At 52.1% G+C, this 12,099-nt stretch overlaps 2 protein-coding genes across 2 annotated transcripts; one reads left to right on the top strand and one right to left on the bottom strand.

Moving 5' to 3' along the window:
• Positions 1-1,363: 1,363 nt before the first annotated feature.
• LOC101753415 (protein UPSTREAM OF FLC) lies at positions 1,364-4,111 on the top strand. The gene is made up of 4 exons (XM_004970461.2): positions 1,364-1,764; positions 1,879-1,948; positions 2,038-2,838; positions 3,701-4,111. Exons 1-4 carry the CDS (start codon positions 1,548-1,550, stop codon positions 3,834-3,836), a joined length of 1,224 nt encoding a protein of 407 aa, XP_004970518.1. The 5' UTR covers positions 1,364-1,547; the 3' UTR covers positions 3,837-4,111.
• A 2,215-nt stretch (positions 4,112-6,326) lies between these two features.
• Positions 6,327-7,346, bottom strand: LOC101753014 (zinc finger protein ZAT12). The gene has a single exon (XM_004970460.4). The coding sequence runs from the start codon at positions 7,195-7,197 to the stop codon at positions 6,643-6,645; it is 555 nt and encodes a 184-aa protein (XP_004970517.1). The 5' UTR covers positions 7,198-7,346; the 3' UTR covers positions 6,327-6,642.
• Between the last annotated feature and the right edge of the window lie 4,753 nt (positions 7,347-12,099).

The raw sequence follows: 12,099 nt of genomic DNA, 5'->3' as shown, positions 1-12,099 counted from the left end.
CTTCGGCTTCTTGAGGCTACCGACATGCTACAGTAGCCGGTGGCAGGTGAAGTTCGAGCACAAAAAAAACCCAACCAAACTGGACCAAATTGTGGCTCCTCCTCAGCACCGCCCCTAGTCCTGTTAGCGTGGTCCTGCCTGATCCTTGTCACGTGGCTCGGATTAGCATACTTGTCCCCGCCTGCTCCCATGCAGGAATGCAGCAGCAGAGCAGCGGGTTGGAACTCGGAGGCCCCAAGTGGGCAGGACAGGGATTGCAGCCTTCGCCTGCACGCAAATGCTTCCAAATGTTATTACCAACATCGGCGCGGCGTACCCGTGCTCGGGCGGCTCACATGATGCACGGATTATTATGTAATGGTGCGCGGCCACGCCACGGGGCATGCATCGGACATGGAACCTCAGAGCCACTAAACAAATCGTTGGAAACTTGGAACGGTCTGGACTCGAAGTACACACTATTCAGAGGTGTTTGATTCGCGGACTATTCAGAGGTGTTTGATTCGCGGACTAAGGAACTATCGAATATTTAGATCCTAATTAACATAAATTATTTAAAAAAACTCATTACACAGATGGAGATTAAACAGCGTGACGAATCTATTAAGCCTAATTAGTACATGATTTGACAATGTGCTTCTACAGTAACCATTTGTTAATGATGGATTAATTAGGCTTAATAGATTCGTCTTGCCGTTTAGCCTCTATCTATGTAATTAGTTTTATAATTAACTCATATTTAATCCTCCTAAATAGCTTCCAAATATTTGATATGACACGGATTAAATTTTAACCTCAGGATCCGAACCCCTCTAAGCCTCTTTTTTACAGTGCGACTGTGATAGGCCTTGGACTTGGACCAGGGACTGTGGCACTTGGACTCGCCGGCTCGTCTGGTCAGCGCCGATTCGCCGTGCCCCAGACTCGTGTTTGCGTGGGCCTCGCGAGTCGAAGGGGCAAGCATAAAACAACTGCCTTGGCAGCGCCAAACCAGCTGCCATTTTCACCGTCCTCTAGACTAGGCAGTCTTTGACAGCCGGCAAGCCTTATTAGTCATTACCTAGTCAACACCGACAGCAATTAGGCTCCTCTTAACTATACCAGATAGAAGCAGTACAGTACTTAACCAGCAGGACAGTCTTCTGCCAAACAAAACGCACTGCTGCTTCCGGCGTCCAGTTGACCTCAAGGACGCCAAGGAAAGAGGAACCAAGGAGAAAGCAACAAGATCGCAAAGAGTTCTTTCCTACCAAGCTTTCTCAGCTCCTTTTTCCTCCAGCCACAGGCTCCACAGTTTAATTTCACTGCGGTCATTAGTGTGCACCAAGCCACGCAAAAGCGCTGCGGTTTGCAGGAGCCGCCACGCTGGTCCTGGCACACGATTTGAATGCCTCTTGCAGTGCACTGCGCGCTGCGCCCCTGAGCCCTCCCTTTCGCACCTCCCCTTGTGTCGCACTCGCGCCATTTAAACGCTACGAGCTCTAGCGAGCGAGCGAGGAGAGACGCCAGCTGCCGCGCATCAATTTACTCAGTGGCAGAGAGAGCGCATGGCGGTGGTGGTGGCGGGCAGCAGGGCGAGAGCGGAGCAGGCAAGGATGCAGAGGCGGGAGCAGGAGCCGAGGAGCCCCGACTTGGCGGCGGCGCCGCCGAGGCCACCGCGGCCGAGGCCGGCGGTCGTGTACTACCTGTCGAGGAACGGGCACCTCGAGCACCCGCACTTCATGGAAGTCGCGCTCTCCAGCCCCGACGGCCTCTACCTCCGAGGTACCAATGCTCTGCTCACACATGCTTCGTTCTCATGGCATTTCGCCTTCCGTTTCAATGGCGTTCGTTGAGCGTTCTGTAACGTGTTGCCATTGCTTCGTTCTGTGCGCGTAGATGTGATCGACCGGCTCGACGCGCTGCGAGGCAAGGGCATGGCGCGCATGTACTCGTGGGCATCCAAGAGGTAGGTGTCTGCGCGAGTGCTTCTCGTTTTCGTCACGAGTTTGGTGCACCACGCCGTGACATGTGTTCATTGCTGCAACTGCAATGCAGGAGCTACCGGAACGGGTTCGTGTGGCACGACCTGGCGGACGACGACTACATCCACCCGGTGGTCGGCCGGGAGTACGTGCTCAAGGGCACCGAGCGCCTGCACCCGGCGGTGCCGCCGGCCCCGCTGCTCGACGCGGCCGCCGCGTCCTCGTCGTCCTCCGGCTCGCAGGAGACGCCCACCTCCTCGTCCTCCGCCAGGTGGGAGGCGCACGCGCACCGGAAGAAGAGCGCCGGCGCGCGCCGCGCGGCCGATGGGCTCGGTGAGTACGTCGTGTACAAGGGTGAGGAGTGCGCCGCGGACGCCGCGACGCAGACCGAGGACGGCGGCCGCGGACACCCTAGGCGCGCCCATGCCCAGGCCGCCGCGCCGCAGGACGAGCTGAGCCGGGCGGAGACGTCACCGCCGACGGCGTCGACGAGCCCCGAGACGCTGGAGGCGCTGATCAAGGCGGACGGGCGCGTCGTGGCGGCCATCAGCGGCAGCGGCCGGGCCCGGGCACCCTCCGTGCTCATGCAGCTCATCTCGTGCGGGTCCGTGTCCGTGCGCGACGCGCGTGCTTCCCCGGTGATGCCGCGCGCGCGACACCACCACAACCTCCACCACCACCGCCACCGCGCGCGCCCGCCCCGCCCGCCGGCGTCGGCGGCCGCGGAGGTGCCGACCTACCGCGCGAAGATCGTGGAGGACAAGGAGTACTTCAGCGGGAGCATCATCGAGACCGCGAAGCGCTCGTCGGGCGACGACGACACGTCCCAGGACCTCGCCGTTCTCCGGCGGTCGTCGTCGTACAACGCAGACAGGTGAAGAAAAAAAGAAATCCATCCCTCTCGTAATCATAATTGACGCGACGACGCAAGCCGCAGCAAGCGCCCGGATCACCGATCCGTCGCTTACGCGAGACGCCTCTCATGGATGGCAGTAGTAGTAAGGATGAGCTGCCACTGTTGCATTGAACCGCCCTGTCGTAATCGGCAGTAATGGCTCTGGCTCTGCTCATCGTCATCGCCGCAGCTGAACCCACCACGCCATTGCCGTACGCGCGAGATACGCTCCATCCAGCCTCCATTAGTGGTCACCTCCATAAATAGAAGTAGGTCTCGTGGAGCTGTCGCGCACCAGGCATCACGGCCGCACTGATCGCGGGGACGAGGGGTAGCGAAGAATTTCATCAGGAACGGGTGGGCTTCAATTCTCGGCCGGGGGACCTGGCGACCTGCTCCCGTTCCGTGCGAGCCGGGCAGGATCGGGGCTCCGGTAATCGGGAGCACCAAATCATTTGGTTCATCCTGCTTTTGGCGCGCGTACGCTCTACGTTTCAGAAGGATTAGCCTGAAGCTACTCATAAACCTGCAGTACTACTGCGCAGTTCTTGAAAGAGTAACCTGATGTCATGATGTGAGCCTGTAACAGCAGCCTTTGTCAGGAATTTCAAACCCCGCTTTTAATCCGTGGTCCAGTCGTACAGAGCCCTAATTAGGCGTGGGCACAATCTACATTCACTAGCGCATGGAAATGAGAGATCGTAGTATAGAGTACTATACTCTACTGCCATGTGAGTGACGGCGTACGAGAATAGTGATGATGAGATAGTGATACGGTGATGATTATGATGATCCGAGTCGTGCTGAACTCTACTATTACTACCATGCGTCTGTCTGGCAGGGTGATAAAGCTGGAGCTGGCCAAGGAGGCCGGGGACCTGCATGACCGCTGCATCCCGCGGAAGCCCAAGGCCAAGAGAGACGGCGGCTACCTGGTCATCTCCTGCACCGCGCAGGGGAATAATAACAAGGGATGACGACTGCGTCCTCGTCGCCGGTGGCATGCGGCCGTCATCCCGGCGAGCTGGCGATCGAGTGGTGGCGGCGCCTGCGTGGCTTCTTGCGTGGGGAACAGTAGATAACTGTCCTGTAGTCCAGTTTGTTTCCATCTGCTTGCTAGATCCTGCCTGTGATTCTCCGAGTGAAGTGAGCCCTGTCAATATGTGTGCTGTGCCTGTGCTGCGTCGTTGTCTGAACTTGATACTGTCCTGTAACCTGATTTATGCTGTGCTAATGGGGTTGTCACTTGTCAGTTCCAAGTGTTAACGTAACGTTAGGCGTGATTATGAATGCGAGCCGTGGTAGCTGGCCGCGTGATCCACGGTACATGGTAGCACGGTGCCAAATCGTAATGCTATCATTACTTCTCGTCCTCCGATTCCTCCCAGTTCTGAGATGTGTGGAATCTCGGGAAAGCAGTACCCTACTCGACTGTACTGCATTCCTTTTCCTTCGTCTTACCCCAGCTAGGAGATGGCTCCTACGGGAAGAGGCTCTGGGTGAAGCTGTAAATTTGGGGGTGTGCTTGGCAAAAATAGGAGCCTAATAATTGGACAATTTTGCCCCTACTGGTACTTCATCTTTCCATCTTGTCTGCCTCCACATCAGCACCGGTCCCCATGGTCAGCTCTGAGCTCTCCCTACTTTTGATCCATTTCCTCTCACACCAGTCCCTTTCCTGACTACGAGATCGGAGCGGTAGCAGACTAGCAGTCTTGCAACGGTGGCAAGCTTGGGGAAGCTTTGGCATTGGGCTCGAGGAAGCAACGGTGGTTGGTGGTGGCGGCGAGCCGGCGATGAGCTGCTGTGGCGCCGTCAGTGGCCTGTGTGTGAGGATGTGAGCCTGTGACACGCTCAAGAAGTTCCCAGAAGCCCCGGCAGGACTCGAGCTGCCTAAAATGTTTGGCCCAACTATCGCGAAAGCAAGAGTTGGGCCACAGATTCTCTCGAAGTTCCTAAATAAAGAACTTTTTTTATTTTTTTATATATTTTTTTTTGATTTTGCAGAAATATATAGTCGGATGAAAAAAAGCCTACTGGGCCGGCGACAATAGCCTAGTTTTGCAATTTTTTCATCCGACTATATATTTCTGCAAAATCGAAAAAAATATATATAAAAATGCAAAATTTCCCAAATAAAAAGTGAACGGCCTACTTTTTTAAAAAAAAAGGTGAACGGTAACGGTAATTGGACTTTTCAGTTCAGCCTAGACTTTTATCAACTCTTAACCGGGTTCTTATTCATCTTTGAAAAAAGAGAGCCTAAGTTATCTTAGATACATGTGTCCACCGTTGGATGTCAGATCCGTTTCGTTTTCTTCCATTGGTTTTTATATTAGTGATGCTGCCTTAGGAGCATTGCACCATTAAGATGTTGATGGGTTCGAGTTTTAGGGTGGGGGTTGGGTTTATTTGCTATCCTCTGACTTAGAAAGGAGCTTGGATGGTCGGTTTACTGAGACAAGATGGTGGGAGCCGCTGGCCAGAGCAGTAGAATACAGCTGGAAGTTGGTGCCGGGGATGACAAGCTGCCATGATTAGCAGTGCGCGGGGTTAGGACGACGATGATGGCGTGTAGATGAAGGGGAAGGAAGGGCGCGCGTGGGCACGACGCCAATAGAGACGGGGTTAGGATGGTGATGATGGCGTGTAGAGGAAGAGGAAGGAGGGGCACGGCGTGCAAGGCAAAACACCAATAGAGGTGGGGTTAGGACGACAATGATGGCGTGTAGAGGAAGGGAAAGGAAGGGCGCGGCATGCAGGGCACGAGGCCAACAGATGCAGAGTTAGGATGGCGATGATGGCGTGTAGAGGAAGGGGAAGGAAGGCCGCGGCGCCAAAAGAGGCGGGATTAGGACGGCGATGATGGCGTGTAGAGGAAGGGGAAGAAGGCCGCGGCATGCAGGGCACGGCATCAAAAGAGGCGGGGGTTAGGATGGCGATGATGTTGTGTAGAGGAAGGGGAAGGAAGGGCGCGGCGTGCAAGGCACGACGCCAACAGAGGCGGGGTTAGGATGGCAATGATGGCATGTAGAAGAAGGGAAAGGAAGGGCGCCGCATGCAGGGCACGACGCCAACGGAGGCGGAGTTAGGACGTCGATGATGGCGTGTAGCGGAAGGGGGAAGGGCGCGGCATGCGGGGCACGCCGCCAGCAGAGGTGGGGGTTAGGACGGTAATGATGGTGTGTAAAGGAAGGGGAAGGAAGGGAGCGGCGTGCAGGGCACGACGCCAATGAAGACAGGGTTAGGACGGTAGTAATGCGTGCAGAGAAAAGGGAAGGAAGGGCGCGGAACAGAGATGCTTGCACCTGCACATGAGGCGGCATGACGGGTAGGTGTGGTGGTGAAGGGCCACGCCAACCGACGGTAGAGAAGAAGACGAGATGATAGGTCCAATCACAAATTCCACAAACACAACATCAGCTCTTTGCTGTGATTTTCTGGGAATATTTTTGTCTCGCATCGGAAACACTTCCACCTCTTTTTAGGAAAACTGAATGATAGACTCGTACAATTAACAATCTCCACCGAACCACTAATTGAGGCAGCAAGCTGTCAGATAATATATGGACAATTTTACTTACAACAAACGAATTACAGTCGACAAACAGCTTTACAAAAGGAAAACCTACCGAATTAAGAAGGACTTAACCTATGAAACGAAGCTACAGTTAATGTATAATTTCATGTCATTTCAGGTTCCGAAAATTTAATCACCACTCATGTACTGTACACCATAGAATCACCATGCACATATGTAATATGCTGTGCACGCTAGGCTAGCTATACAAGCAGGTTGAGCAGCTGAGGCTCCGAGCTCCGATCAGCCGATTGTTGTTGATCTTGGCCGCCGTCGCCGTCCTCCAACGGCGGCAAGTTGAGGTCCGGCATGGCCTGCCCCGACTGCGCGGCGCCGTCGTGCGAGGCTGGCGGCGCCTCCCCCCTGTGGCGGCGCATGTGCCCGCCGAGCGCCTGGCCCATGGAGAACTCGAGCCCGCAGACGGCGCACTCGTGCACCCGCGCCCTGTCCCTCTCGGCGGCCGCCGCCGCGCCCGCCGGGTCGCTGAGCATCCGCGCCTGCAGCCGCGTGTGGCTGGTCCGGTGCCCGCCGAGCGCCTGGAACGAGGCGAAGCGCCTGCTGCACGTCTTGCACTCGAACACGCCCTCCGCCGCCATGGCCTTCCTGCTCGCGGCAGACGACGACGACGGCCTGTCGCCGCCGGCCGCCGCCGAAGAAGAAGACTCAGGCGACGACGACAGCGAGAGCCGCGCGACGGCGTCCGCCCGGAGCCCCTCCATCTCCCTTCTGTCCTCCGCTTCGTGCCTCGTAAGCGTCATGGCGATCGATCGATCGATCGAGAGACGAGCTAAAAAAAATTCCACCCCTACGCGCACGTACGTGCTGGTATATAAGCCGAGGCGGGGCCGTGCGTGCGCGCTGACGAGATGGGTTTGTGTGCGTGACTGGACACGGCCATGTGTGAAGGAAGAGGCGTTCACGTCAGGGCTTTTCGGTGGATTGCCCGCGTGCGAACTGGCCGATGAGAGCGAGCCAGCCAGCCACTCCGATGTGATGAGAGAGGCCTTGGACACGAAGAAACGTGCCGCGGTCGCACTCGTACGTATCACACTTGGTCACACCCCCGTGGCGCCTCGGATCGGAACGCACTGTTAGGCACGTAGCGAAAAAGGTTGCGTGCTTTCTTTTGCCGCGCGTCCAGAATCTTTTTCGGCCGGTGGCTTTTTCGGTTAGTTAGAGTACTCGTTCATCGTCGACCCGGCCGGCCAGTTGCTTGTGTCACTGTGTCTTTGTAGTACCTGGCTTGTACATGTACATGCCTCTTGACTATTTGTTCCGTGACTGTACGTGCATATCTTGACGAATCGAAAGTGCGGTGACCTTTTCTTCACGGCAGAAAGACGGTGCTCAGCGCCGGTAGCTTGGACGGCCAAATCCACCGGCGCTTACCGCATAGTAGTTTAGTGCGCGGCGGGCGCGCGGACCACGTCGGCCGCGGCCGCGCGAGGGCGAGGGCGAGTCCACACGGCGGCGGCGGACGTAAGGTGTGATGTACGGATGCGCGAAGCAAAGGCAAGGCCAAGGCCCAAGCAACGGGGGGCGGCCGACGAGCCGTCACTTGGCCTGTGCGGCACAGATTTTTAAAAACGCGACGCGGAATTCCTCTCGGTTCCGTGACGTTTTCCCTGGGTCATCGATCGTGCGCTTTTCTTGGGCCGGAAGCGGAGTGCAACAAGCCAACAGGTCCCCGAAGCGATTTCTTGGAGTGTTCTCTCTCCTCTGGCTCGTCCAAGAGGTTGTTGGTCATGGACTCATGGTCAGGGTTCAGAAAGCAAGCGCCGGGTCTGGAAGAGCAGGAGCAGCGTATAGGCTGTTCCCTGAAGGTAAAGGAAGCCACGCGCCCACGCCACAGGTAGCTGGTCCAGCGAAAAACGAGCGTTTTTCTTGTCATGTGCTAATCGTGGTCCCACTTTGAATTTAAGCACCAGTCACATCGGATGTTTGAATGCTAATTAGAGTGTTAAACATAGGTTAATTACAAAACTAATTGCACAGATGGAGTCTAATTCGCGAGACGAATTTATTAAGGCTAATTAGTCCATGAATGCTAATTAGAGTGTTAAACATAGGTTAATTACAAAACTAATTGCACAGATGGAGTCTAATTCGCGAGACGAATTTATTAAGGCTAATTAGTCCATGATTTGACAATGTGGTGCTACAATAACCATTTGCTAATGACGGATTAATTAGGCTTAATAGATTCATCTTGCGAATTAGCATAGGTTTCTGCAATTAGTTTTGTAATTAGCTCATGTTTAGTCCTTCTAATTAGTATATGAACATCCGATGTGACACCGCTAAAGTTTAGCACCAAGTATCCTAACACCATTTCCTCGTAACATGTTGTCCTTTCTACAGGGCCTACATGTTATATCAACAACTATGCAAAGCACAGTTCTTTTCCTTGACAAACATGCTGTCCTTTCTACCAGAGCACCCTTCGCTCAACTGGGCTCCAGGTGCTACCGGATCACCCATGAAATTTTTTGCTCCAGCGTATGGCATTGCTTCCCTACCTTTCTCTCTCCTGCTAGTACTGCTCGAAGAGAGCGCCAAGCCACTGTTACAAGTCAACTTCAACTTGGGGCCTTCATCCATCCAGTAGCCTTTTGATTTGGATGTGCACGTCATCGTGCTGAGGCGAAGGCGACTGGTGGTCCGTAGTACTGGTAGCGACATGGTACATACTCGGCAAGTGTCGCTGGAGTGGTTGGCTGCCCTCTCTGCATATATGCTGTGTCGTGGCGATAGGAGGGGCGATTACTCACTGGATCAAGTATACCGTCACATCGAGAAGAAGCAGGTAGAGCGGGGAATAATCAAGAAGGAAAAGCAAGAGCCTAACGCTTTGACATGTGAGCATATTTGACTTTGTAACTTTTTCAAAGGATTCTTTTTACATCTTCTACTATATTACGTGCTCCAAAAGGTAGAGGGGGAAGGTACAGGATGATACAGTGGAAAAGTAAGCGCACCAGGAGTACGTAGAAATTTCACCGGGTTTCTGCACATGCCGGCTACGGGTTTAACGGTTATCATGTGCTGATTTTGACAGCGAAAGGCCCCAACGTGTGATCGTCGATGGGTTCCACGTTCTGCACGGAAGAAATGAAAAGGAATGGTTACTTGGTTAGGGATTCAAAACCACTACCGGTGGTAGCAGGCATTCATGCTAATTGGATTGGGTTTAATGGTTTCAATGGATTAGGTTTCTTTTGGAAGTTGTTTAGATTGGTTATTAATAGACTGATTTATCAAATGGGTTGGTTTGGTTTGGATTACTCCTAAGAGGAAATAGTTTGGGAGTGGTTTAGAGTGGGTTGCATTAGTTTGATTCACGAAATAATTTTAGGATCCAATTCTTGATATGAGCCCATGTATAAGTCCAACTATACGTTTTCACATGAAGTAGTTAATTATTAAACTAAATCATCTCCAACAAATTTCAATCAATTTCGTTAAAACTTTAAAGTGTGAAAAGGAGGTTTTAGTTCGAGGATCCGACTCTTAATGTGGGGCTCAGCTATACTATTTTGCACACAGTAGCGGACACTTGAATTGAGTCATCTTCGACAAATTTCGATCAATTTCGCTAAAATTATAAAGTGTGAATGCGAGGTTTTAATTCTAGGATCCGACTCTTGACGCGACACCCACATGTATGTTTAGCCATACTATTTTACACAAAGCAGTGGGCAGTCAAATTGAGTCATCTCCAACAAATTTTGATGAATTTCACTAAAATTTTTAGGTGTGAACGTGAGATTTTAATTCTAAGGTCCGACTCGTAATGCGGGTCTAAATGTATGTTTAGCTATACTATTTAGCATAAAGTAGCGGACAGTCAAACTCTGTCATCTTCAATAAATTTCGATCAATTTCGTTAAAATTTTAAGGCGTGAACATGATGTTTTAGTTTTAGAGTCCGGCTCTTGACATAGGACCCACATGTCGAACTCACATTTATTTCAAATATATAGGAGTTTTTTATATGAGCTCATAGGTTTATATAGCAAACCATGATTTTTTTATAGCAAACCTATGGGTTCTATCATCAACTAGTAGGTGGATTGGTTTGGATTTAGACAATATAAATATGGGGTGAGCTTGATGTGGATTGGTGTCGGTTGGATTACAATCCCATTAGCAGGCGTGGTAGCAGGAAGACTGTGGATCTCGTCATTTTCTGTTGTCCCTGTCTCCATGCTTCCTTTGAACGCCGCCTTTTTTTTTTCTCTCGAGGGGGTTACACACGCTGACAATCTAGTTTCGGATCACTCAGATTTTTTTTTTCTTTCCATTGAAGATTAAAGGGTGGATCTAGTAGAGATTTGTGATTGGGAAGAAGAGCAGGCTCAGCCATGAACAGGTAGATGGGGAAAAGTTCTGAATCAATCGGTCTTTCGATCATTCTCTGCCTATATCTATTTACTCTTAGTATTTTACACTTTAATTCTTTTATTATATCTATTTTTCAAATACACACCCCAACACTTCCTGAGAGTGAGAGGTATTAAGGGGGCGTTCATCTGGAGGCCCACGAGCCAGTTCGTGTGTCGGGCCCGGACATGGATGGATCCGGTGGCGGAATTTGCTTTGGCGACGTTGCCACTTGCCAGGATCTCTGATCAATCCAAGTCTACTGGAGAACAAATGGCTGAAGAAGAGTGGCCATGCATAAAAAAGGTGACCATGTTGTCAATTGCCATCTGGTGGTGGAGAGGGAGCAGGAATGTGCAGGACCCGGGACGAAAGACGGTCGCATCCACCCACTTACAGTCAAGCCGGTGAACGGGAAGAAGAAGATCAGAATTCAGAACTGCTGGAAATTCATCGTTTTTGACCGGAAAACGTGAGCCTCCCTGAGCCGTCCGTCCGGTCCATTCCACACGTGGGTGGTCCAGCACTCCTCCAGCATAACACGTTTCTGCCGCTAGATTCCTGCTTGCTGATATGGCGTTGAACACGATTGGGATGGTTCATGGTTGCCATGTCTACCATCTGCATCGTTGAGGCAGGCGATATCTGATATCTTACGGTGGAGACTCAGCTCGGGTGCCAGACTGCCAGTTCCACGGAGTCTTTGTTCCCAGTTCGCACTAGCGGTTACTGGTCGCAACATAACCCGACGTCCTCTTAAGTCCTTGAGCAGTTTGAACTCTCTGTGCGTATACAGTGTCCGATGCTGGATTTTGTATGTCGTGGTTCTGAATGGCAGAAGAAGGGTGGACATGCGAGTACACTGCTTCAGGCACATCTCGAATTGGTAAGGCATACTCTTCGTCAAGCAAGTAGTCACAATATCGCAGTTCCAGCAAACATTCAGAGCAGACCAACACGGACTGAACGAGCTTCAGAAACAAAACGAGAACTTGCACAGGAAAAATGAGCAATAGAATTGAAGCCCCAGGTTACATACAGCAAATTCTCTGCATGTTGCTATGCTATCTCAAGTTAGACATAAAGCAGTGCCGGCAAGGAAATGATCAGGGATTACATTTTACCCCCCGCACATGTTGAAGTTTATAATTTCAGGGCTCTTCAGCGTCAGAAGCACCACATTTCATAACAGATACATGATACAAAGCAGAACCAGATGATTTAAAACTGCACATCCCCCAACTTCTCCCAAGAACATGTGAAAGCTTGATCTCAGC

Source organism: Setaria italica, chromosome V, assembly GCF_000263155.2.
Source record: "Setaria italica strain Yugu1 chromosome V, Setaria_italica_v2.0, whole genome shotgun sequence".
NCBI lineage: Eukaryota > Viridiplantae > Streptophyta > Magnoliopsida > Poales > Poaceae > Setaria > Setaria italica.
This window is presented reverse-complemented; position numbering and strand designations above follow the sequence as displayed.

Excerpts from the sequence above, each read along its gene's own strand:
- LOC101753014 (XM_004970460.4), bottom strand. The coding sequence starts at position 7,197 with ATGACGCTTACGAGGCACGAAGCGGAGGACAGAAGGGAGATGGAGGGG.
- LOC101753415 (XM_004970461.2), top strand. The coding sequence starts at position 1,548 with ATGGCGGTGGTGGTGGCGGGCAGCAGGGCGAGAGCGGAGCAGGCAAGG. Across the intron at positions 1,765-1,878 it reads CGACGGCCTCTACCTCCGAG|ATGTGATCGACCGGCTCGAC; the intron begins GTACCAATGCTC and ends CTGTGCGCGTAG. Across the intron at positions 2,839-3,700 it reads TCGTCGTACAACGCAGACAG|GGTGATAAAGCTGGAGCTGG; the intron begins GTGAAGAAAAAA and ends TCTGTCTGGCAG.